The 26,068-nt window shown below is 45.6% G+C and overlaps 2 protein-coding genes across 3 annotated transcripts; one reads left to right on the forward strand and one right to left on the reverse strand.

The window, feature by feature from the left end:
- Positions 1 to 548: 548 nt before the first annotated feature.
- LOC134456301 (emerin-like) lies at positions 549 to 3,751 on the forward strand. The gene is made up of 6 exons (XM_063207674.1): positions 549 to 899; positions 987 to 1,103; positions 1,307 to 1,341; positions 1,438 to 1,463; positions 1,548 to 1,592; positions 1,818 to 3,751. The coding sequence occupies exons 1-6, from the start codon at positions 818 to 820 to the stop codon at positions 2,053 to 2,055; spliced, it is 543 nt and encodes a 180-aa protein (XP_063063744.1). The 5' UTR covers positions 549 to 817; the 3' UTR covers positions 2,056 to 3,751.
- Positions 3,752 to 3,962: 211 nt separating this feature from the next.
- Positions 3,963 to 26,046, reverse strand: si:ch211-150o23.3 (uncharacterized). Of its 2 annotated transcripts, none has more exons than XM_063209205.1 (8): positions 25,521 to 26,046; positions 25,380 to 25,415; positions 24,990 to 25,289; positions 24,581 to 24,877; positions 18,605 to 18,919; positions 10,876 to 11,025; positions 7,027 to 7,110; positions 3,963 to 6,770 (listed from the first exon to the last, which is right to left on the reverse strand). In XM_063209205.1, the coding sequence occupies exons 1-7, from the start codon at positions 25,762 to 25,764 to the stop codon at positions 7,064 to 7,066; spliced, it is 1,389 nt and encodes a 462-aa protein (XP_063065275.1). In that variant the 5' UTR covers positions 25,765 to 26,046; the 3' UTR covers positions 3,963 to 6,770; positions 7,027 to 7,063. The 2 variants fall into 2 exon arrangements, with proteins under 2 accessions (XP_063065275.1, XP_063065274.1); XM_063209204.1 differs by having other exon boundaries at positions 3,963 to 6,797.
- Positions 26,047 to 26,068: the final 22 nt, after the last annotated feature.

Raw genomic sequence — 26,068 nt, forward strand, 5'->3', positions numbered from 1 at the left:
CAAAGGTCGTACCATGAACACAAGCTAGAATTTCCCCCTAAACTTTAGACCTATTGAAGGCGTCCACCTTTACAACAGACCCCACCTCCACTAGGTCCCCTGAAAATATAACTTGATAGGCTTAGTATTGAAAAAAGTAATTTTTAAGATTGCTCTACAAAACGTGTCAAATTTCATGTGAAACTGCATAACATTATTATATTGGAGGCGGATAAGACAGACCCTGGGCCATAGATTCCTAAGCCAACTACTGAGAACTACATGATTTCACCTATTATACCCCTACATTTCAGTCTGACAGGTTGAAATAAACTTATGATGATAATGCTTTAGTTTTCAACCAAAAAGGGTGGTGGTAGTAAAAAGAAGTGTGCTTTCATTAATTTATTTAAATAAACTTCTCCTCGGTAGGCCTACAGGTATTCATTGATGCCCTGGCAACAGATAGGTCAAAGAAGATAGAGACAGCTTTCCCTCTATCCTCTTTGCTTTGATGTGTAGGCCTACAAATCTGGTACAAATCCACCGGAAGTTGCGCAGGCGTCGTGGGGAGGCGCTTAGAACATATCCGTTGAAAGGGAAGAATACAAAAACATCACAACACGCGGAGTGTGTGTGACAGAAACCGCATAAATTGACATTCGGAATGCTCTGGATAAAGGTGGCATGTTGCGAGTTATTATAGAGACAAAGCGGTAAATCAATTGCGACATTGTTTGGCGCTACTGTTGCGCTGGTTTTGTTACATTTGTCCGAGGGCGTCACAAAGTTGCTCAATTGTAGGCACAGCAGTAAGCGATAAGGATAAGGCGGCAATATGTCAATGCTCAGCAATAAAACAGACGATGAAATTATGTGGTTGTTAGACGACTACGGGATCAAACATGGGCCCGTTGTTGGTAAGTGTATGTGCACGGACACGGCAATATGCATGCAACAAACGGAGAATGTTGTGTACCCCAGCTGAAGTTTATGTGAAATTACAGGTACAACTCGACATTTATACGAGAAGAAGCTAAGAGACGCTATCACAAAGGCCAAAAAGACAAGAGTGAAGAAAGGCAGACCACCGATTGACATGTCCATGTACAGAGACGAGGGGGGTAAGCTCACCCGAATTCATTCATGTCTTGACATGTGACCCTATTTGGAAGGTCTCTCCAAGAGACTAGTGGTAAGAAAGCCCTTGTGGTTTTCTTTTGAGGGAGGAATGAAGCATTTCCATGAGTCACTGGTTCAGCCAACCCTCATTGCTGGAATGTCCAGAATGTTCAGAATTCATTGCTTGTGTATGATTCCTTTTCAGAGGAAGAGGTCACGTATGAACCACGCCGGCCTCAGGTAAGTTAGGAAAAGTGTGATTATTGTTGATAGTTGGATTTATAGGCCTACATTTTTGGTGGTTGTATAAAATCTTGTGTCCTATTATGTTGTCAGATCAGAGAAGAGGATTTCAGAGAAAGGTAATTGGGTGCTTGCTGTCACTGTCACACATTGAACACATATCTTATATTAAAACATTATAATGATAATTTTTCTCTTTTAAGGCAATCATGGGCATTTGCTGAACGGGACTTTGTAGATGACTACAGGTATATACAACCTCATATTCATCATATTTTCAATTTATAGAAATCCTTGTCAACATATCAAAAGCAAACCACTAGCAGCTTGCAGGGAGGGCAAAATGGAGGAGATTCACAGATGCACCTGTACACTGATTTGCTTTTTTAATTTAAATTTAGATGCCCTTCAGTGTGCACAACATTCTCACTTCCTGATTTCCTTGCGCATTCACTCTTCCTCTTCTCTCCAAGGACACAAGCGACCTTCCGAGGCACGGCTCAGTCAGCGCCTCCTCCTTCGCGGTGGGGAACTGCACCTCCTCCTGCAGAGGAGGAGGAGGAGGTGGTGGTGGAGGAGAAGAAGACCTCCACACCTTGGGTACCGCTGTGGGTCAAGTTTCTGGTCTTCCTGGTGGTGGTTGGCGTCCTCGTCTTGGTCTTCCTCAACATGGAGCCAGAGGAGAGTGAGCCTGCTAAGCGGTTGACCTAATCACCCATGCATGTTTGTGCTCTCATGTCATGTCATATTACGTTTAGTGTTTGGCTAATACATGTAGGTCTATGTCTGCCATTGACCCATATTTTTGTAGGAGGTTCAGTGTGGGGCACTTAAGTCACGCCCTCTACTTCCTGGTTCATGGGGCAGACAGTTGCTAAAAATTGAATGGAAGTGAACGAGGCGAGTCGTGGTGGACTTGTGGTGCATAAGTGGAGGTCCAAGGTTTGGATTGTTGTCGAAAAACCTCTCATTTCAAGCCCAGTAATTATTTTTTGACTCCCTCTGCCCCATGAACCAGGAAGTAGAGGGTGTGACTAAGGTGCCCCATCACCAGGTATTACAGTACATATGCACACGGAAATGGCCAAGGCATAGTCAAGTGTCTGGGTTTGCTAATGTGACATTGTGATTTTTCTTCACTCTTCATGTAGTAAAAGGCTGGATGCGCACAGATGCTGGATCTCAAATGGTGCACTTGTGCACTTCAGTGTTCATGTTTCAGTGCGCATGGCATATTAATTACGCACTGAAACTAAGTGCCCAAACAAAGTGCACAAGCGCACCATTTGAGACACAACAAGTGTCTGAGATGTTGAGAGAACTTAAGGACCTCTTCCATGTGGAATTATGTAAGGTTTTTTTATCTCATGTCGTACATCTTAGTGTTTGGGTAACAGGTCTATGTGTGCCACTAAAACATATTTTTGTTGAGGGTTCAGTATTGCATATACACAGGGCTACAGAAATAGCCTTGACAATAGTCAAATGTCTGGGTTTGCTAATGTGATGTTCTTGTATTTGCTTATTTTATGTTTGCAATAATGTGCATGTAGTGAAAGGCAGGATGTCTATAGTTGTCTGAGATGTTGAGGCAACAAGGACAAGGACCTATTCCATAGGGAAATGTGTAAGGTTTTTGATCTCGTATAGTAAATTTTAGTGTTTGGCTAGTCGGCCTATTTCTTCTGTTAAAACTTTTTTTTTTCAAATACACAGAACATGGAAATAGCCTCGACATAGTCAAATGTCTGGACTTGCCATGGTGGTATTCATATCTGCTCATTTTTGATTGCAATGATTTTCATGTAGTGAAAAGCTGGATGGTCAGAGTATCTGACAGGGATGCTAAGGGAACTTAAGGACCTCTTCCATAGGGAACTGCGTATGGTTTTTCCCCCCCCGATGGGAATAGCATGGTAGAACACTGCGCAAGCCATCATGGTTTAACTGTGAACAAGCAATCATGGTAACTGTGAATGATCATATCCGTGGCTTAAGCATCCTAAATGTGATGAATGATGCACTTGCTCCTTCCTGTTCAAGTGTATTGATCGTATTGATTAACTGTCTACAGTGAGGGAACTGAAAGGTGTATGAACAAAGGTCTTGTATTCTAAGAACACTCTGGTACGAATGTGCCAACATCTAATATTGCATGTGGTATTTATATTTTCTACGCTTATAAAGAGTAGATCTATATATTTTTTTGTGAGTGAATGATGAGGATGGGTGCATTTTCCTGTTGTACAAAAAAACATTTAACCACTATTGTTATGCACTGGTAAATCATTACATGTTCTAGTACACAATTTTAGTTTAAGTGTTTCAATATGTCTTAAGTCTTGTATTGATTTGGCTATGTACAACTTTAATTTGCATTTTTTAAAATATTAAATGAATTAATTCAATTGCATACATTCTTTACTGTGTTTATTCTGTCCTGATTGTGTTTAACATCTGAACAGGTCCCGTTGAACCATTTATTTATTAATACTTGCTCCACATGCAACCAAGTCTCATTTCTTATACATACACATACAGTATGTGAAGCATATGAGACAGAATATGTATATTGGTCTTTTTCTACAAAAAGCAGAACCAAATGAATACAACCATAATTTTCAAATAAAGACTTTTAATGATCAAAACAAAGTTACACGTACCACAAAAAAGAAATGTTCTTATTTTTAATGATTGACCGTTATAAGTACAATCCATGGTCACTACTTCTTAGAAGTGCTTTAGGGTCCTAGGTAGCTGTAAATAGCTCACTGGCTTTTAGGACATGGCTAGCACACTGCATTGCACACTAGCACCTACAGCATAGGGCTCATTTAGTGGGAGAGAACAGCAGCATCGTCACACAGAGTCTCATCTCTTCCCTTCCCCTCTGGCTAGTGTTTAAACTGAAGAGTTCCATCGCATCACATGGTCGGTCCCTTGGGCATTTAAATAAAATGTAAGGGGTATTCCTCAACGCTGGTTCATCAATAGTAAACCAGATTAAGTTCACCTTTAGGTAGTGGTAATAAATCATCTAATAAAAGAGAGATAGAGTCCTCATTCACCACTTCCTGTGGGTTAATTTAGCCTTGTTTATCACTTAACCACGCTTTTGGAATACCCCTGTGGTCTCATATCAAATAACATTATGAACCAGTGTTGTAGGTGTGTGTTTTTTGTTTTGTTTTTTTGCTTTCACAATATATTCCATGTACCGCTTTGTCCTATTGGTATGGGCATCCTGTCGAGCAAACGGTGTACCCTTTCACACTGCGTACATTTCTTTTGCTGCGTCAGGCTGCCAAGGTCCTGCAGGACACTCATTCATTTTTTAGCATAGTATTTGGCAACAGAAATGTAAAAATTACCACCGTTAAAAAATAAATGACTCTAAAACGAAACTCATTTCAAATACATTCATAAGTATCAGCGTACATGTACGTGAATATAAAAATGACAAAAAATAAACGAAAAGGAAATAAAACAAACCCATACCTCAGATACTAAAGAAACACAGTTTTACAGTCAAGCGTTAGTGGAAAAAAAAGATTGTCATCTCTAAAAATGGAGAAAAATGTGATTCACTACTTTTGCATTTAAAGGTCTTTAAGACCCATTAGTCTGCATTATTTTACATATGGACTTGCTCATTAAACCACTTTATAACCCATTGTATTAGGTAATAAGGAGCAGTAACCACATGGTAAGGAACCCTTTAACATCAAAACGCAGGAGCTATAATCAAAGACCATTGCATCATACACTGCACACTAGCATGCAAACTGCAAAAGCGCCTTTGAGGTTAGAAGTGGCACAGAACGTTTAGGTACAATGAAAAGTATGTAAGAGTGTGTTCTTCTTATGGGTAGCAATGGCGGAGGAAAGATTTGAGGCTGGGCTTTTATATGACTCGTAAAAGAGATCATTTCATCGCCATATTAGATTCCATTTTTAGTAGGACCAACCTCTGAACAACTGTACCCTGGCCTTCACCATGTATCCAGGGCTTCATTTCTACATGCCAACAAATTAAAGTGCTGCCCGTACACTTAACCAGAAGGATACTGACAGACTTTCCCTCCATCACTTAATACAGTAAATGCTTCCCTTTCATGTGAGACATTTGGCTTTGTCTCTCATTACTCCTACATGGCTAGTACCAGCATAACTAGTGAACAAGCAAAGGCTAGCTTGGATCTAGATTATCCAAATAAAATCTCCTCTTTGTATAAGGTTTTAAATAACAAACAGTTCCACACCAGCTTTTTTGAAACATGGCCCCTAGTTTAACTGAACAATTCATACGAGTATTTATCTCTTAATTGGAAGAAAGTGTTATATTTCTGTACTACGATTCATTTAAGTATAAGCTGGCGTGGTTCAGACCAAAGGTTCTAGAACAGAGCACTCTAGAATCTTTGGCTCAGACTGAGACGGAATGAAGGATGGACTCTAAGCCTACTCTGCCCTCAGGGTCATCAAAGTGCACTAAAATTAATCAAAGAGCCCGCCCCCTCCACATGCAACTGAAGAAAAGAGTTTCCACAAAAAGAACATCCACGTTTGGTTAATTTGCAGTATTACATTCGCACCAAAGCATTTGTGGGGTCTGAAAATGAAGACTTCGAAATATAAAGTTCCAATGCAATGATCTTTTCCCTTTGAACTTTGGATTTAACCAACACATTTTTGATAGTGAATTAGCAAATAAGAGCATTTTCATTTGTTGAGAAAACCTCTGAAAGTGTTAAGTTGTGGATGGAAACGGTTTTCAAAAACACAGTTGTCATGTGGAAAGGACATAAACAATCACACCACGGGATCCATGTTTGTCAAGATTTGTCTCTTTTTTACCATTTATAAAACTCTACATTACCAGAATTTTCTTTAAAGAGAACTTCTGCCAAACATGACCATTAACTAGTACTACTCATGCTCTGAACTGGCGTAAGACAAATATAGAGCTTCATGTTGCAAATCGCAATTCTGTTGTATTCACAACTACGTACACTGCTTTCATTGTATGCTATAATTGGCCACTGATTGCAGTTTAAAAACTACCCAGCCATACAGAGTACACATTTGACTTGTGCATACTAAATACTGCCAACACTGCTTTTTAAAATGATTAAATACCTTGTTTACACTAACACATTTAGCAAGACTGATGCTACACTGGCTCAAGGCAAATGGGGCTTCTGGTGTTCGTACCAGAAATGGTGGCTAATAACTGTACTTGAATATACCTGCACACAGTCTCAGGCCTGCATTACATGAGTTAGACATGGAGCAATATGCGGGTGGGTGTCCTGGGGTTTGATCTTTGTCTTGCCTTGCCTTCGTTGTGCTCCTGAGAAGGGGTCACATGAGTAGAGTTGTGTCCACAGTGCACCTGTGGGAGGCTCCTCCACTGAGACGCCTTGCTTCAGTTTTACCAAGACAACACAGCCCTAAGTCAAGGGCAAAAACCGCAAGTGTGCAAAAATCAGTGTATTGCAAATTCTGTCACACTAATAGGAAATTCTGAAAATTGAAAGTATATTTCCGTCCCTTCAACAATGCAGCGGCACTGGTATAAAAAAAAATACCACCTCCTTAACTCAACCACAGACACACGCATGCTCTCACACATCACAGTGACGTTTGCAAAATGAGTATACAGAATTACGCAAAACTTACCTTATCGATTGTAATCTGGTCCAGTCCTGTTCGGCTGTTATTTCATGGCTGCATGGCTGTACGCAATGTATGTATTGTCCACACCTGTTAAATACGTTAGAGGTAAATCAAACCTGATCGCTGGTCAGCAGACTGCGTACCAAACTACTTACAACCTTCATTTTCTACACACCTACAAGAAATTAAACATCTCACGGAGACAAAAGTATACACAGAGACCTGCATGCAGTACCCAATCAAAATTCATGTTATGCACACATATAACCCCCCTACCAAGAAATTATTTATTTACTTGATTCACATTCATCGTCAATAATTTCCTTTGATCACACATGCATGCTGTTAGAAAATAAGATAGATTCTGAGGTGCTGAAATGTAATGCATTGGCTTACAAAATAGTTAAGGAATTAATTTGTGTTTGCAAGGAAATTCTACAATATTTGGTTATGATTAATACATTAAAATAAATGCTACAGATTCGCTCAGCTCCACACTGACCTCCTGTCTCGACAACCTCTGCCCACTAGTCACTAAACCTGCAAGACCTTCACAACCGCGACCATGGCTGACAGAGACCATCCGAGCTCTACGTACCACCCTCAGAGCGGCAGAAAGGAAATGGCGCAAAACCCGCAACCCATCTGACCTCGAAAAACTTAGATCTCTACTAGCCTCCTTCTCCGCCTCTGTAACAGCTGCCAAGACGACCTACTACAACGACAAGATCAGCAACACTACAGACCCACGTAAGTTGTTTTCTACATTCAAGTCACTGCTCAACCCTCCCCCCCCTCCTGCACCCATAGACCTTAACCCGGACAACTTTGCCACCTTCTTCACGGAAAAGACGGCAAATATTAGCAAGCAATTCTGTGAACCACCCTCCCGCCCAGAAGACACCCCCCTGGAAAACACGGCGACTCCTGCAACACTTCATGAATTCACCTTGCTCTCTGAAGAAGACGTTTCCAGACTCATCACAAGAAGCCGTCCCACTACCTGCCTACTAGACCCAGTGCCCACGAACCTTCTTCAAGACATTGCCCAAACAGTGGTCCCAGCAATCACATCCATCATGAACTCCTCACTCTCCTCCGGCAATGTCCCCTCCGCCTTCAAACAAGCAAGGGTGACACCACTACTGAAGAAGCCTACACTGAACCCTGCTCATGTCGAAAACTACAGACCTGTCTCACTGCTTCCCTTCCTATCCAAGACGCTAGAAAGGGCAGTTGCAAAGCAAGTCACCAACTTCCTAAACCAGAACGGATTACTTGACCCAAAGCAATCTGGTTTCAGAAGTGGACATTCAACTGAAACTGCGTTACTCTCAGTGACTGAAGCTCTAAGGACTGCAAGAACGGAAGGACTATCCTCGGTCCTCATACTACTAGACCTGTCTGCAAGCCTTTGACACAGTCAACCACAAGATCCTCCTGAGGATACTCACAGCCATGGGAATCACAGGCGTTGTCCACTCATGGTTCAACTCCTACCTCTCTGGACGCACCTTCAGTGTGTCATGGCAAGGGAAGCTGTCTACGACTCACACCCTCTCCACAGGCGGCGTACCCCAAGGATCAGTGCTGGGACCCCTTCTGTTTGCAATATACACATCCTCCCTGGGACGTGTCATTCAAACACATGGGTTCTCCTACCACTGCTATGCTGATGACACCAAGATGTACCTGTCGTTCCGTCCAGAGGACACCACGGTTTCGGAACGCATCTCTGCCTGCCTCACCGACTTGTCAACATGGATGAAGGACCACCACCTACAGCTGAACCTGGCCAAGACAGAGCTCCTGGTGATCCCAGCTAAAGAGCCGCTCAGTCACAACATCAACCTCAAGATAGGCTCCACCATCGTGACCCCAAGCAAAGTACGCCAAAAACCTTGGCGTCATGATTGATGATGAGCTGTCATGCTCCAACTACATCAACTCGGTCACCCGGACCTGTCGAATCCAGATGTCCAACGTACGGAATATCAGACCTGTGCTGACACAATATTCTACACAACGACTGGTCCAGGCCACGGTCCTGTCCCGCGTTGACTACTGCAACTCACTCATGACAGGTCCACCTGCTTGTGCGCTAAAGCCTCTACAGATGATCCAGAATGCGGCGGCACGGTTGATATTCAATCAACCCAAAAGGACCCATGTTACTCCTCTATTTATTGAGTTGCACTGGTTACCGATCGCCGCCCGGATCAAGCACAAGGCATTGACCCTTGCCTACAAAACCATCACAGGAACGGCCCCAGCTTATCTGAAGGACCTACTAACGCCTTATGTTACTGGAAGAGATCTGCGCTCATCCAGTACAAGCCGCCTGGCTCTGCCATCCAGTCGCTCTAGGTACTCTCAGTCAAGATTGTTCTCCGTTGTGGTTCCCAAGTGGTGGAACAGTCTCCCAGAGGCAGCAAGACTAAGCACCTCTCTTGCAGCCTTCAAGAAACAACTAAAGACATTCCTCTTTCGAGAGAATCTACTAGACTAATGATTGAACTGGCCTTGCCCCAGGGCAGAATCCTGACATGATGTTTAGTTTAGTTTAGTTTGTGAGTGTGTGTTTGTGTGTTCTCGTTATTTCCTCTTTATTATTAAAAAAAAAAAAAAAAAAAAAACTAACCCCTCTTTGTAATTGCACTTGTTGTTCTGTATATCTCCTGTGCACTTTGTATTTGCTTGTGATGTTGGCTTGATTATGTCCTCTTCTGAAAGTCGCTTTGGTTATAAAGCGTCTGCCAAATGCAATGTAATGTAATGTAATGTAATGTCTTGTTTTTCTGTTTATTGAGTAATGGCCCCATGTGGCAGTGATGAGGCGAAGATGAAATGAATGTTGAGTAATCACCCATTCTTTTTAGGAGTGGTTAGCAGGAGATGTCATCAAGAGCTTAGTGTAAGGCAAGCTGAAAACCAGTCTTTTGATGTTTGATTAACTGATTGTTTAATTCCCTTTAAAAAAGCTAATAGTTCTGGAGTTCAAAGGGCAGCAATGCGGAAACTAACTCTTTGAAGTATCATTCTCCCTAGGGCACAGGATACAGTGATGTCACCCCGGAAGCTAAACTGTTTCAATGAATCCTTTTAGAAGGCCTACTGTAGAGTAGGTGACAATGGGAAGGGACTAACATTGGATTTCAATATTTTCAGTACAAAGGACCCACAAAGATGTCAAAGGAATGCGCCTGCTGTATGTGTATTGTTTAATCAAAGTTACAGGACACAGGATGCCCACAGATGAGGTCATGAGAACATCCTAGAGTGAGGAGATCAGCACCTGGACCACATCTGAAGATGATGACAGCAGATGACACTCGACACAGTTTAGGCACACCTCTTATTACTCAACAATTAATGTAAATGCTTACACATAACCACACCCATACACAAGTATCCCATACACCTCTTTAAATACAGACACACAGGGAGAGCTAGGCAGTTCCTGGATTTTAGTGTCGCCTGAACTAGACAATTCTGTTGCTTGGTCAGGGAGATTTTAGTACAGGAACTCCGGAGCACTCCGTAAGATGCTTTCGTTGTCTATGTCATTTTTCTGTAGTAGACTCTGCAGTTTTGGAAAGCTGTAGTGTCTACTGTGTATGGGCCATTGCTGGTATTCTGGATAGTACCAGTGGTGGTCATTTTGTTATTTGATCATTTTAGAAAATAAATAGATTAATTTGACTTTTGGAGTTTTTGATTCTTTTGACTGGGATTTTGAACACGCAAGAAGTGTAGACCAAAACGGTGAAAAAGTGTGCATGTGCAAACAAACGAGAACGCATACAAACACACAAATACTGTACACAGTGAGTATACATAACATGTCCTCACAGCTTCTGCTCTCGCGTTCTAATTCGGTGAGTTTTGCCTTCCTCTTGGAGAGTATTCTGAAGACGATGAGGATGATGAAGGTGGCGACCACGAACGTCAGACCAGACACCAGCATACTGATCCTCACCGGACTCATAGCCCTGTCTGTGTCTGTCAAACATACATACACAAGCGCATGCATACACACGGGCACACACGCACGCACACACACACACACACAAACACACTTCAGTTTAACAGTATTCCATCATATCAGAAACTAGCATAGTGATTCTCACTGGACTTATAGCCCCCGTCACACGCACACACGCACTTAGCTAAACACTATTCCATCAGGTCTGACACTAGAGTACTGATTCTCCCTGGTCACTGCTTACCTCGAACAAAGATGGTCAGAGGCTGGCTCTTTCGGGAGGCCAGAATGCACTTGCCCATCTGGACGTACATTTTTTTTTTAAATGCTAGTGTGGCGTGTGTGATATTCAATGGGTATAGCTTGCATTGTGCACGTGCAACACAGATTGCCTACCCCCCACCCCCCAACAAATAAAACACTGTAAGAAAAATCAAACACTCGAAACTGACTGAAACTGCCTGCCATGTGACAATCGACATTATAAACGAGACCATAGACAGCATAAATTATGCTTAATCAACATGCCTTTCAGGGCTGCGTACCTTGGACAGAGATGGGCAGAGTAAGCATGCTGATCACACACAAAACTCAAAAGTTTTTTACATTGTTTGTGCCCCTGTAATAGAGTGTGCCGAGCAGTTGGAGTAGTCAGCCAAAATGATGAGCAAAGTCAGGGAAAATTCTCGTGCAAAAATATTCTTTTTATTTTTCTTACCGGCATATGATTTAAAAGACTTGACAAACAAAACACTGCAGCAAAAACGGACAACAAAAAGACAGGGACAAGGCCCATAAAGCTAGGCTTTCAAACGTCTCAACAGACCTGAGTTTGGCAGAGCTCACGTCAGTGCGTCCTCTCGCTACAGAGGCGATCTCCCTACTGACTCTCGCAGCCCATATTTAAAAGACTTGCGTCAGTCATGCTGCTGATTAAAACAATCAACTAAACAAAGCATGATTACACATTTTCAAACATTTCCCCTGCATGCATTACACATTACCAATGACACAAAGTAGCTACATCGTACACAAAATACTTAGAACAGTTTTAGAAAATAAAATAACTCCTGGACCAATTAACTATTGCCGCGCACCACAGGCGGAGCCTTCAAAAGACTCGGCTGACCTGCGCTCTGTTTGATCACACGCATCCGGAAGACTGCAACAGGTAAAATGGCTACAAACATTTCCACATACAATAATGATAGTTAACTACAGCAAGAAAAGATTCTGATGTTAAAATTGTGCGCACTAAGAAGAACCATTACATTGCTATCGCTTACCAATAAAGTTATGAAATATCGCCATAGCGATTTACTCTGTGTTGCGTCTTTTGTTTCTCATGTTACACGTGTTCAAACCAACATTTATGATCTCACCCTGAGACGGTATACAACCGTACCCAAACCCCAAACATGGCTAAATGCCCACAGTTAAACCCACAGCAATTGCATACAACACAACTTGTATTTTTAATGTCCACTGAAACTGTGTTTGAGTCCGTTCACTTTGAACCATTGAAACAATGCGCAGCGGAGGAAACCGCTGTTACAGTGGCAGACGCGTCGCGCTCTGTCACATTACCCCCCCCTCAAGCCTAGACCTCCTCCTCATTCACTCGGGACAGATAGTCTGACACAATGTTCTCTGGGCCAGCCCGATACCTGATGGAGTACCTGAAGGGCTGCAGTGACAAGTACCACCTCGTCACCCTGGAGTTGGTGTCCTTCATTTTATCGAGCCATTGAAGGGCCCGATGATCCGTCTCGAGCACAAAGTCTTTGTCCATGAGATAGTACTTGAGGGAGTCTAATGCCCACTTGATGGCAAGACCCTCCTTCTCAACGGTGGAGTATCGCATCTCCCGTGGAAAGAGCTTTCTGCTCAGGAACACCACAGGTTTCTGCTCCCCAGGTGGCCCCTGGAGCAACACTGCACCCAGCCCTGTCCCCGATGCATCAGTTTGCACCAGGAAAGGCTGGCTGAAGTCGGGACTCTGCAGAATTGGGTCTTTGGTCAAGCAGGTTCGCAGATCATCGAAGGCTGTGGCACAGTGGTCTGTCCAGACCACACGATTGGGAGCAGACTTTCTGGTCAGCTCAATCAGTGGGGCCGCCCTGGTGGAAAACTGTGGGACAAACCGCCTGTACCAACCGACCACCCCCAGAAAGGAGCGGACCTGGCGTTTGGTTTTCGGGACAGGGGTGTCCAGAATGGCGCTGACCTTGCCCACCTGCGGTTTCACCACGCCTCCGCCGATGACATGGCCCAGGTACTGCACCTCTCTCTGAGCCACAGCACACTTGGAAGGGTTGACCGTGAGACCGGCCTCCTGCAAGCGCCTCAGCACCTCCTCCACATGGACCAGGTGTTCTTCCCAGGAGCGGCTGTGAATGACGACATCATCCAGGTATGCCGCCGCAAACGTCTCCGCCCCTTTTAACACCCGGTCCATGAGGCGCTGAAATGTTGCTGGCGCCCCCTGCAGGCCAAAGGGCATAAAACAAAACTGATAAAAACCAAAAGGAGTCTTAAAAGCAGTCAATGGTTTGGACTCTGGAGACATGGGCACTTGCCAGTAACCCTTACTCAAATCAAGGGTCGTCAGGTACCTGGCGCTGCCCAACCTGTCAATCAGTTCATCAATTCGTGGCATGGGATATGGATCAAATGTGGAAAGCGAGTTTACCTTTCGGAAGTCCATGCAGAATCTCAAGGACCCATCTTTCTTAGGCACGAGCACTACAGGACTGGACCACTCACTTGTTGATGGTTCGATGATCCCCATGCTCAGCATGCTGTCGATCTCCCCCCTGATCTTTGGGAGAAGCTGTGCTGGAATTCTGTAGCAAGGGAGACGTACCGGACCAGGAGATTTCAGCTGGATCTTGTGCTGCACCAGCGTTGTCTTGCCAGGGGTGCCCTTGACCACCCCCTCTGGTATGCAGGCTGTCAGCTCCCCCTGCTGGCTGTCAGAGAGGTGGCTCAGGTCGAGGTCTTCCACTTCCTCCTGCTGCTGCTGGACTGGGAAGTACTGCTCTTCGGTCTCCTCCTCTTCCTCCACCGCTCTGGCGAACAGGTTGTGAACGGGTTGCTCTCGCTCATGCCACTCCCGTAGCATGTTGATGTGGAAGATCTGCTTTTGCTTCTTCTTGTCCGGTGTCTCGATCTCGTAGGTGACCTTGCCCATCCTCCGCTGGACGACGTAGGGGCCTTGCCACTTCGCCAGGAGGCTGCTCTCGGACGTGGGCAGGAGCACCAGCACCTGCTGGCCTGGCTGGAGGAACCGGTCTCTGGCTGACGCATCATACCACCTCCGCTGCTTGGCCTGGGCTGCTTGCATGTTTTCCTGCACCATCTCCGTCAAGGTCTGCATGCGGTCTTGCATCTTCAAGACGTACGTCAAGACGCTCACCTTCTGCTCTGGCTCTTTTCCCTCCCATGCTTCCTTTAGGACGTCGAGTGGACCCCGCACCTGCCGGCCATAAAGGAGCTCGAAAGGAGAGAAGCCCGTCGATGCTTGTGGGACCTCTCTGTAAGCAAATAACAGGTAAGGCAGCCAGTCATCCCAATCGGACCCAGAGTCTGAAACGAACTTGCGGAGCATGCTCTTCAAGGTCTTATTGAAGCGCTCCACAAGGCCGTCAGTCTGAGGGTGGTATGGCGTGGTTTTAATGCCCTTAATGCCCAAGTACTTATACACATCTTTCATGAGACCAGATGTAAAATTTGACCCCTGGTCTGTAAGTACTTCTTTGGGAATGCCCACCCGCGTGACCAACTGGAGGAAAGCAGTAGCTACCTGTCTAGCTTTGATGTTACGCAATGGGAAAGCTTCTGGATATCGTGTGGCGTAATCTGAAATGACCAAGATGTAGCGGTTACCCTTACGGCTGCGTTCTAAGGGGCCAACAATATCCATTGCCACTCTGCTAAAAGGGACATCGATCACAGGCATAGGGACTAATGGCACTCTGTCCCCCTTCCTGCCTGGAGCAGTCAATTGACATTCAGGACAATCTTTGCAGAAGTTAATCACCTCAGTGTAAATCTTAGGCCAGTAAAACCGGTCAACAATTCTGTCCCATGTTTTGTTCTGGCCGAGATGTCCGGCCCATGCACTAGCATGTCCGAGTTCCATAACAGTTTTTCTCAGGGACCTTGGCAACACAAGCTGTTCTCCATCATCTCCATAGCGATACAAAATGCCAGACTTGAGCTTAAATTTGGGGCCTACCGCATCCCCATTTTCATCTGCAGCCAAGCCAGCATAACATGGTTGTAAGGTTTTGTCAGACCGTTGTGCCTGGATTATGTCTGAGGGAATAGTTACATTCACCCCACCATCGAGCTTTGGTTGAGAAACAGTTTCAGTTAGCTTGGTGCCTCTAAATTTGTCGGACCTTCTCTGACTTCGCGTTTTACGCGTCACGTCAGGACAAGGTAACACATCCCATGTTGGGTCTCTGTGCGTCTTTTGTGCCTGTGCACGTGTAACAGCCATATTACAGCTCTGGCCCTCTACAAGAGCCGCAAGGTCTGGGATATCCCTGCCCAATACTACTGGGTATGGCAGCTTCTCTGCCAGGGCAACAGTAAGCATGTACAACACATTGTCAACCTCTAGATGAACCTCAGCCGTAGGGTAAGACCGCTCATCGCCATGAACACATCTAATAACCACCCTCCCATCTGTAGGTGTACTGTGTTGAGCTACAAGATCTGCGCTTACAATAGTTTGGCTACTCCCAGTATCTACCAGGGCTTGGACCTGCTTCCCATTAACCCGCACTACTGTGATAGCCTCCCCCTCATCTAGTGTGGCCTCCCCCCCACTAGCATTAGGGACAACAGACACATTGGACGCTTTAGGCTTTCTCTTGGGACAATTGAGTTTGATGTGTCCTAACTCATTGCAGTAAAAACATCGTACATCATCAGTGTTGGGCCTAGGGCTTTTAAAACCACCACCACCATGCCGACCACCCTCAGACTTACCGGACCGTGCAGCTGTGCCGTCTCTCCCCCCGACCGTCTGCTGTGGTCTTGAGCCTCGTCGCGCCGACATGAAGGCCTCTGCCAACACCACTGCCTCTTTCGCCGTCTTCGGGTCATGTTCTTTTATCCAGAGCCGGACGTCGCTGCTCACCATCCTCAGGAACTGTTCCAAGACCAGCATGTCGCTGATCTGTTCTTTGGTGTGGTGTTGTGGACGTGTCCATTTCTCGTACAGCTCCCGCAGCCTGGTGAACAGTTCTTTCGGCGACTCATCCGGAAGCATCTGGGTTGACCTGAAGCGCTGCCTGTAGGTCTCTGGGTTGATCTCGAATTTCTCCAGGATTATGGCCTTGACTTTGTCATAGTCCATTGCATCTGTGAAATCCATGGCAATGTACGCTGCTCTTGCCTTGCCGGTGAGAAGTGGAACTAAGTGGAGTGCCCATTGTGCTTTGGGACACAAACTAGCTGTAGCAATGCGTTCAAACGTCGTGAGAAAATGTTCAATGTCTTCATCATCTGTGTATTTCTGCATCTTAGGTCCTTTCCAGCTTGCGACTTGAGGAGTACCTTGCTGTACTGACGGTGCTTGGCCCCCCATCGCCGGTTGTGCTGCTGGACCTGGAACCATCGCTATGCCTGGGACTGCAGTCATCACCGCCGCTTGGACCCCCATTGCAGCTGGACCTGGAACCACCGCTGCACCTGGACCTGCCGTCGCCGCCGCCACCGCTTGGACCCCCATCGCCTCTGGACCTGGTACTGCCACCACGCCTGGGCCTGCTGTCGCCGCTTGGACCCCCATCGCCAGTTGACCTGGTACCGCCATCACGCCTGGGCCTGCTGTCGCCGCTGCTGCCGCTTGGACCCCCATCGCAGCTGGACCTGGTACTGCCGCTGCACCTGGACCTGCCGTCGCCGCTTGACCTGGTACCGCCATCACGCCTGGGCCTGCTGTCGCCGCTGCTGCCGCTTGGACCCCCATCGCCGCTGGACCTGGTACTGTCACCGCGCCTGGAGCCGCCGTCGCCGCTGCTTGGACCCACATCGCCGCTGGCATAGCCATCGCTCCTCCTGGGACTTGGTCTTCCGATGCCCACCTCTGCAGCTCCGCCTGGACTTCCCTCTGAGTGGCGTGCGCTGGACTTACTGCTGTTGACACAGGGGCTGAAAGTGAGGCACCCTGTTGCTCTGCCCTCAGTCTGGATCTGCCACGGTCTCTGCTGACCTCCCGCCGCTCCTGCCGCACTTCATCTTGAAGCATGCTGAACTGGTGCGCGATTCCTCGCCAGCGCTGTTCTTGCCTTGCTTGATCTTCCCGTGCCCGTTCTTCTTGCTTCTGCTGTGTCTTCATAAACGCCTGGAACATGGACTGAAGTTCTTGCACAGAGTTCTCCAATGTCTGCTGAGGAGCATCATCTTCCTCCTCGGGTGCTTCAGCAGTTTGCCCTTTTCTTGATTTTCCCTTCATTGCTATCATTAAGACTGACTGTGCACACTAGTAGTTTCCGCTGCCACCAAATGTAATAGAGTGTGCCGAGCAGTTGGAGTAGTCAGCCAAAATGATGAGCAAAGTCAGGGAAAATTCTCGTGCAAAAATATTCTTTTTATTTTTCTTACCGGCATATGATTTAAAAGACTTGACAAACAAAACACTGAAGCAAAAACGGACAAAACAAAAAGACAGGGACAAGGCCCACAAAGCTAGGCTTTCAAAAGTCTCAACAGACCTGAGTTTGGCAGAGCTCACGTCAGTGCGTCCTCTCGCTACAGAGGCGATCTCCCTACTGACTCTCGCAGCCCATATTTAAAAGACTTGCGTCAGTCATGCTGCTGATTAAAACAATCAACTAAACAAAGCATGATTACACATTTTCAAACATTTCCCCTGCATGCATTACACATTACCAATGACACAAAGTAGCTACATCGTACACAAAATACTTAGAACAGTTTTAGAAAATAAAATAACTCCTGGACCAATTAACTATTGCCGCGCACCACAGGCGGAGCCTTCAAAAGACTCGGCTGACCTGCGCTCTGTTTGATCACACGCATCCGGAAGACTGCAACAGGTAAAATGGCTACAAACATTTCCACATACAATAATGATAGTTAACTATAGCAAGAAAAGATTCTGATGTTAAATTTGTGCGCACTAAGAAGAACCATTACATTGCTATCGCTTACCAATAAAGTTATGAAATATCGCCATAGCGATTTACTCTGTGTTGCGTCTTTTGTTTCTCATGTTACACGTGTTCAAACCAACATTTATGATCTCACCCTGAGACGGTATACAACCGTACCCAAACCCCAAACATGGCTAAATGCCCACAGTTAAACCCACAGCAATTGCATACAACACAACTTGTATTTTTAATGTCCACTGAAACTGTGTTTGAGTCCGTTCACTTTGAACCATTGAAACAATGCGCAGCGGAGGAAACCGCTGTTACAGTGGCAGACGCGTCGCGCTCTGTCACAGCCCCGCCCAAAAAAAAGCGCTCCATGAAAAAAAACATAAAAACTCGACCATGAAAAAACTTAAAATATTTGATCATAGGCAACATAACCGTTCTCAACATTGCTTACCTCGGACAGAGATGGGCAGTGGCGGGCTCTCCCGGGAGAGCAGCAGGCGCTTGCCCATCTGCAGCTTGTACTGACAGCAGTAGTAGCCCTCATGCTGCGTCTGGGCGTTGCTGAAGCTGAAGGTGACAGTGGGCGCGAGGGCGGGCAGCGAGTGGCGCACGGTGCTGTTGGGCCGGATGAGGCGCAGCTGAAAGGAGCCCCCCGGGTACAGGGGCTGCGTGGAGCACGTCACGTTGAAGCCCTTGCCCTTGAACACGTAGCCGGACGGCGCCTTGCTGGAGGTGTTGTACGAGATCTGTGGACGGTTCAGCTCCACTGGTGGGGTTTGGAGAGAGAGAGAGAATTTGAGTTTTAAAGCACCTTAATTACAAATTCTTAAAATACAGAAGCACAATTGAGCTATGGAGTGACAAAGAGGTACATACGTAAATAAATAGCTTTGCACATCAGCCAGGTGCCAATAAATGTGCAAAAAGCAATTCATAATTTTTGACAGAGCGCACACAGCACCGTTGTGACGCCAGATTTGTTCAAAAACCTCCACACTGTTAATTAACTTGTAGAAGCCAAAATCAATTAAAATGCGAGATCTCGCAAGGGCACAAAGAGCAACACAATATCACCACCACTAATGTCTTTTTCCATTTCGTTCCTTCTGCTAACATATACGTATAGCCATTATACAGTCAGAAGTCAGTTGACACTTATTGCGCCGCCTCTGCACATAGGCCTACTGTATTTCGTGCCACAAATAAAAGATTTTCATTTTTTTATTTTACACACTGCATACATGCATGAAAAATGATTTCTCTTTGAGGACAAAAAGGACACTCTGGGCCAATCTCAGGGTTTAACACAGAAACACAAGCATTCACTGCAACCACACCATGAAGAATTCTCCATTGTAGGTCCCCACATGTTTTGGTTAAGGGTGATTTGTATAACACTCTTCATTCAGGTTTAAAATTATCCTTCAATTATCACACTTTAATTCTAACATAATCCTTTAATTCTAACAGGTCCTACGTCCAGAGATTTTCGATTAAAACGATTTTACACATCTTATACAATGGTTTACCTTTGACAGGGGGGACTAAAAATGGCAGGAGGATTACTAGGATTACGTAGTTTGCGCGATGCCCGTGACATGCCTGTCTCAAAATCTACACCGCCATGAAAAAAATACTATTGAAATAAGCTTGCTGTGAGAATGTTTTTCATCACAGAATGCCAGCAGTTGATACAAATCTGAACACTGCATATAAAGCGACACTCGTAGTGGAACGCTCTGTCCAAAGTTACATGTGGGGTTCTCAGCAGACGGACGGCCGAAGTTGTCACGAGAATCATCGTTCGCTTACTAATGACTCAAATAAGCACCGGCTGACTTGGGACAGTGATTAATTCAACTTTTAATCCTACATGGAGCCCCTTTAATCACATTGTAACACAATTCAACAACCCCAAAAATTAGAAGCCAGACCCAAATTAGGGAAATGATTGCTACAGTCCTGGTTGCAGGCCCCTCTGCTGAAAGCCTGCACCATGTCCAGTTCTGTTTGTGTTAACTTGATCCTCCTATTCCCAAGGACCTGGGAGACTATGCGAGAGGAATGAATTCCCTGGTGGTCAGTTAGTGCCTTGTAGTTCATGAAATCAGGGCTAGCAATCCTTACCATATCTCCCACAGTGGTGACCCTTGGACCTGAGAAGGTTCAGGATAAGGCAGGGCATAGGCTTCTACAGGGCCAGGTCAAAAACAAAAACAACAGCCTCTTTAAAAAACAGTATAATGACTCATTAGCCTGTCCTGTGTACAGTGAAGAGGGAACACACTTTAAGGGGTTACTGTAAAAATCAGGGAGTCCATTTCAAACCTCCCACCTTAATGCAAGACATTAGGGGTTCTCCAAAAACAAGGTTCTGTCCATACCCATGTGCTCAACAGTCCATAGAATGGAACAGGCAACAGACTTCCAACCTGTGTCAACTGGCCCCAACAGGAGGCGTTGCACAAACTGAAGCCGGAAAGCAGCAGTCCAACATTGAAGATGAACAATTCCATGGCCACCTTCCTCCTTGAGGAGGTACAACATACATTGTAGAATGTCCCAGAAAAGGTTCACAGGAATGGCTTGGATAGTGGCCATAAATTTAACAGGGGGATCGACACATGCCAGTCGATGACACAGCAAAGATGCAGTCAGATTGCTAAAGATAAGGACCCGCCCCCTGGAGGTAACTTGTTGAGTAAGAAAGTCCAATTGGAAAGACAGTCTTTTACTTGTTCTTTTGTACCCACATTTCACCCCCCACGAAAACTCCAAGTTGTTTGAGGTCATTTTGGGTCAAACATAAACCATCAGGTAAACTTTGTCCCCACCCAGACCATTTGCCCAGTTTACCTTTGAAGAGGAAACCACGTTAAAATCATTAAATGATTTCAGCATGGTCAAAATGTCCGTTTGATCTTTGAGAAACACAGCAACATCATCAGCATATGCAAACACCTGGAAGTTCTTTCCATCATCTGGAATTGTTAACCCTTTTAGCTCATGTCTTAGTTTAATTATGAGTGGTTCTTTTGTAAGGTAGTGCATGCCTGACAAAGCACACCCCTGTAGCAGGGCTTGACATTAACTTCACCCACTAGCCACTGTGGCTAGTGGTTTTCCCAAGTCACTAGCCATTCAGGTATTCCACTAGCCACAGATTTTATAGGCTATTGTTTTTTTTTTCTTTCTTATGATAAGTGTAGCCTACGTCTAACATAAAAAGATGAGGTGCTAAAGCAAGATGAGTGTACAGCTTTCTACATGGAAGTATATCGAGCAAACAGAAACTAAGTTACTGGGCTTTTTCTTGAACTTGAATACAAACAATTGATGCACAAGGGAAAACAACAGAATATAGGCTCCTATGATGCGTATGTCATACCAAAGAATAAACTGCCAGCCAAATTGGCTAGTGACACTGAAAGTATTACTAGCCACAGCCAAGTTTTACCAGCATTTGGCCGGTTGGCAGGTGCCAGTGTCAAGCCCTGCCCTGTAGACTCTGAAAAGAGTACAGAAGTGACCATTAACCTTGATAATACTCTCAGTCTTAATGTCCCCGTACAGAACCCTTACCATATCAATAAATAAGGGATTAAAACCAAAAAATTGAAAGAGCACCCCACAAGTAGCTGAGCTCTCCTCTGTCGAGAGAGTCAAAGAGAGAGCGAGCGAGAGAGAGAGAGACAGTCAGCCAGTCTGTAAAGAGTTTGTTATTACCTGTCCCTCCCCAGAGGAGGTTTGGCCAGCTATGGAGGTTTGTCTGTATTGGTCTGTCTGTGTCCACTGCCCGCAATGTTTTGGGTTGTGTCTAGAGGGCATTAAAACACCTGCACACCGTGACCCAACCAACCACCCAAACCAACCAACCACCTAGCCACCCACGCACGCACATACAGGCCATGTGCCTCTAGCATTGGTCAGGGGGCCAGGTGTTCATCTCTGATTGCTGTTGTTAGTACTGTCTGTTTTGTGACACGTCATGTCCTTGTAGTTGGTTTGCTTCTTGGTTTTATGTCATGTATAAGGTCTCCTATCTTGACACTGTGCTTGTGTGCAAATTAAGAAAGAAAGAAAGAAAGAAAGAAAGAAAGAAAGAAAGAAAGAAAGAAAGAAAGAAAGAAAGAAAGAAAGAAAGAAAAATAAATAAATAGCGTGCAAATTTATACGACGGACCAATTTAAAAGAAACACCTTAAAAGCAACAGAAAGTACTTCTTTCCACCTGAAAATAATGTTTCCCAAATCGTTTCAGTGGTCCATCAAATGGTAATAGGGTTTGAGGCCTCCCTCTCATGATATCACTTTGCCATGCTCAATAGGCCATCATTACCCTAAGCAAGACTGGAGGAACAGTCATAGATTTCTCAGCAGCGCTCTATGATGAGTGACATCACCACCTGCTGGGTGACCCGGAGACAAAGCCTACTTGATATTAATTTAATCCTGATTTCATGAAAACATGCAATACATACTAAGTGCAGGGCAGCTGACAGCTTTGGCCAGGCCAGGGACAAAGTCATCTGAATGGGCCCTAAACCCAACAAATACAATGTAACAATGTAATGAGGACCTAAAATCTAGGCCCTCTCTCTCCATGGGCCTGGGACAAGTGATTCGTTTGTGCACCCCCGTTGCATGACAAAAACCTCCAGAAGTCATTAGAAGTCAAAGAAAATCACAAACATCCCATCAATTTCTGTCTCAATGACAAAGACAGCTATCCCCTGTACAAGTGACTGCCCTTTGTCACTAGGATGATACAGCACAACAGAGCACACTGTGCAGTGTGCACACAACAAGATTCTTTCCTACTGTACGTCAGGTCACGTTGCTGCTCAACGCACAGAGGTCACTGAAGTCAATGTGAACTGAGGTGTGCAGAAAATTGAGAAAATGTCTCTTGATGAATGGACTTGTACTTTATCTGTGGAATTAAAAAAATCTACTTGACAGCATGTTACTTTTGTACCTGTGACGGAGGTCTTCTTGCACCTGCTCGTCCCCCTCGGGGCGTGAACATGCGACCTCGTCAACTACATCGGTTCGGCAATGGGAGGCACAGTACGATACCGCTGGACTAAAGGACCAGTACCCCAGCACAACGGCATCGACACTGTATGAGGCTATCGGGAGGGAGGTTAACCGGTAACCGGTTAACCGATAATCGACCAGATCAACTTTAACCGGTTAAAATTTTCTGCCACCGGTTAACCGGTTGTAATAATAATAATAATTATAATAATAATTTCCTCCCAAAAAACGATAATTTTGAGGTTTTAGTACGATAATTCAGCATTTTCCATCTGGCAACAGTGGCTGGACATGGCAGGTCCTGTCTGCGCAGCAAAAAAAAAAGACTTTGGTGGAAAATAAAAATGAAAAAAATCAGTGCTGTGCATATCAGGCACGCGAACGTTGTATAATTTAAGATTACCGGTTAACCGGTTAACCACCGGTTAATGAGTCTCAGTAACCGGTTAAGAGTTTTTTCAATTTTCGCCATCCCTAATCGGGAGGGAGGTTTACTGACGTTCCACGCCAACCCTGCTAATTAGCCTCCATTACACTCTCCCTCTTAAACCTCATTCCCGTCCGGGTCACGTCACCACTGTGACGGAGGTCATCTTGCACCTGCTCGTCCCCATTAGGGCGCGAACGTGCAACCTCGTCAACTACATCGGTTCGGCAATGGGAGGCACAGTATGATACCGCTGGACTAAAGGACCAGTACCCCAGCCCAACGGCATCGACACTGTATGAGACTATCGGGAGGGAGGTTTACTAACGTTCCACACCAACTCTGCTAGTTAGCCTCCGTCATCATAATCCTGGTTGCAGTGGATCCCACTCGGAAATTTTCAGCGTAACAAAACGCACCACACAGTGCAAAATTGCCTTCATGCCTCATCCATGCAAGCGATTTGAAGCACGGTGGAGGACTCGGGGCTACGTCTGTCATGGAGGGTGGAGAGAGCTGCTTAATCAGGCACACACCCACCTGGCAAATGTAATTTCAAATTCTTTGTATGACCAGTGCATGTAAAGAAATTGACAATAAAACCTACTTGACTTGACTTGACTTGGGAGTCGAACTGACAACACTTAAGCCTAGTTTAGACTCCTCCTGCATCTGCAGGAGATGCACTGTTAGCGGGGGGGTGGCGGAAGATTATGGACAATTCAGCCTGGGAGAAGCAAATGTTCAGTGCTGCAAGGGGTTGTTTCAGCTCTGCAAAGGGGGCCATGGTGGCTGTTTGTGTATGTAAGCTGCAGTTGCAGGACGGGTCTAAACTAAGCTTTAGTCTACAAGCCTAATTCCCTGGCCTAACTACTACTTGGCATGACTAACCTGCATTCCCTGCAAGCATACAGACCCATGCCTGAACATGAACACATGTTACACACACTTTGACACTTACCTACATCGATGTCAATGGCGTTACTATGGTACATAGGCTGGGAGATCTGCGAGCTCAGCCGGTTGCTGTTGACACAGCTGTAGGAGCCCTGATGGGTGACCTCCACGTCGGTCAAGGTCAGCTCCATCCTCCTCTTGCCGTTGTCGGCCCGCTGCGTCACCAGAGGGGTCTCCACGCCCTTCTTGTACAGGTGGAAGTTGAGCACCTTGGGCCCACTGGGGACGGTGCAGCTGAAGTGGATGGAGTCGCCCACTTGGAAAGCAGTGAAGGGGGATAGGATGTCCAGCACGGGACGCCCTGGTTGGAGAGAACCAAAGCCTGAACGTCAGTTCCCTGAAAACAGCATTTAGTGCACTTCATACGGGCATACTAGATATCTGCACTCAAAAGCTGTGCATAGGCAACATACCTGAGCAGTCTAGCGCGGGGTCGTCGTGGATGGTGCAGTTCTTTTTGGAGTGGGAGCACTCCATCTGTACGTCCTCGGGCACTTCACTTGGGCAGCTGATGTGGTTCAACCACACCGCTCTGTTGGGGCTGAATTTGAAGTCTCTGGGGAGAGAGGTAAGCCAGCAGCCCACCTCCCTGCAGACCGTCCGGGTTTCACTCATGTCCCAGCCACGGTTACACACGGTCACCCACTGTCCGCCGTGGTTCACTTCTACCCTGCCGCGACACTCGTAGCCGTCCCCAATCACGGTCACCACATCTGAGGATAGAAAAGGAAAGCCGCTCAAGTCAACACGTTGTCAGACGAGAAGTAATTGCTTGTCACAATGTAACAAATCAATCGCCTTACCTAAAGCGTCAACGTTCACATACACAATACTGCAACCTACAGGACAAAAGGAAGAAACCATTAGACACACAGGTAATGTACAGCGAAGCGATTTGACTTTGGCACAGCAACATTTTTGAGTAGAAAGTAGTGTTTTCTGACCGAGCGTTGAAAGCACAAGGGCAAGTTTCGCCAGCGGTGATGGCAATTTCGAAGATTCCATAATTCTAAACGACAAGCTGAACGAACTCCAGATCCCCCGATGATGATGATCCCTCAATTGTTCATTAGTTGGCCGATGAAAGCCAAGCCACTGTTTGTCATCTGACGAATCAAAAAGCTCTTGGGCATCACCAGTAACGATAGTCACGCATCGCCTGCTCTCGGTACTCGGTCGTGCAAACATATTTAAGAATGTATAATATTAGTTGTCTCTTTCGACTGCTCATCGTGGTCAGCCCTTGTGCTGAGAATCATAATGCCACGGGAATCGCTAGGAAGTGACAGAGGATACTGCGTCAAATGTGAAAATGTCACCAGCAAGGTTAAAGTCACTCCCCGCGTAAAAGCACCCGAGTGAAGGTACCGTCTCAGCGATTTTGTGGCAAGTATCAGTTTGTTGTTGGTCATGAAACTATGACAACAAATGTCTAACGAAGTAGAAAACACTAGATATGCCTTGCGTCATCGTTATACTCTTCTTTTCTAAT

This window comes from Engraulis encrasicolus, chromosome 10, assembly GCF_034702125.1.
Source record: "Engraulis encrasicolus isolate BLACKSEA-1 chromosome 10, IST_EnEncr_1.0, whole genome shotgun sequence".
NCBI classification, from domain to species: Eukaryota; Metazoa; Chordata; class Actinopteri; order Clupeiformes; family Engraulidae; genus Engraulis; species Engraulis encrasicolus.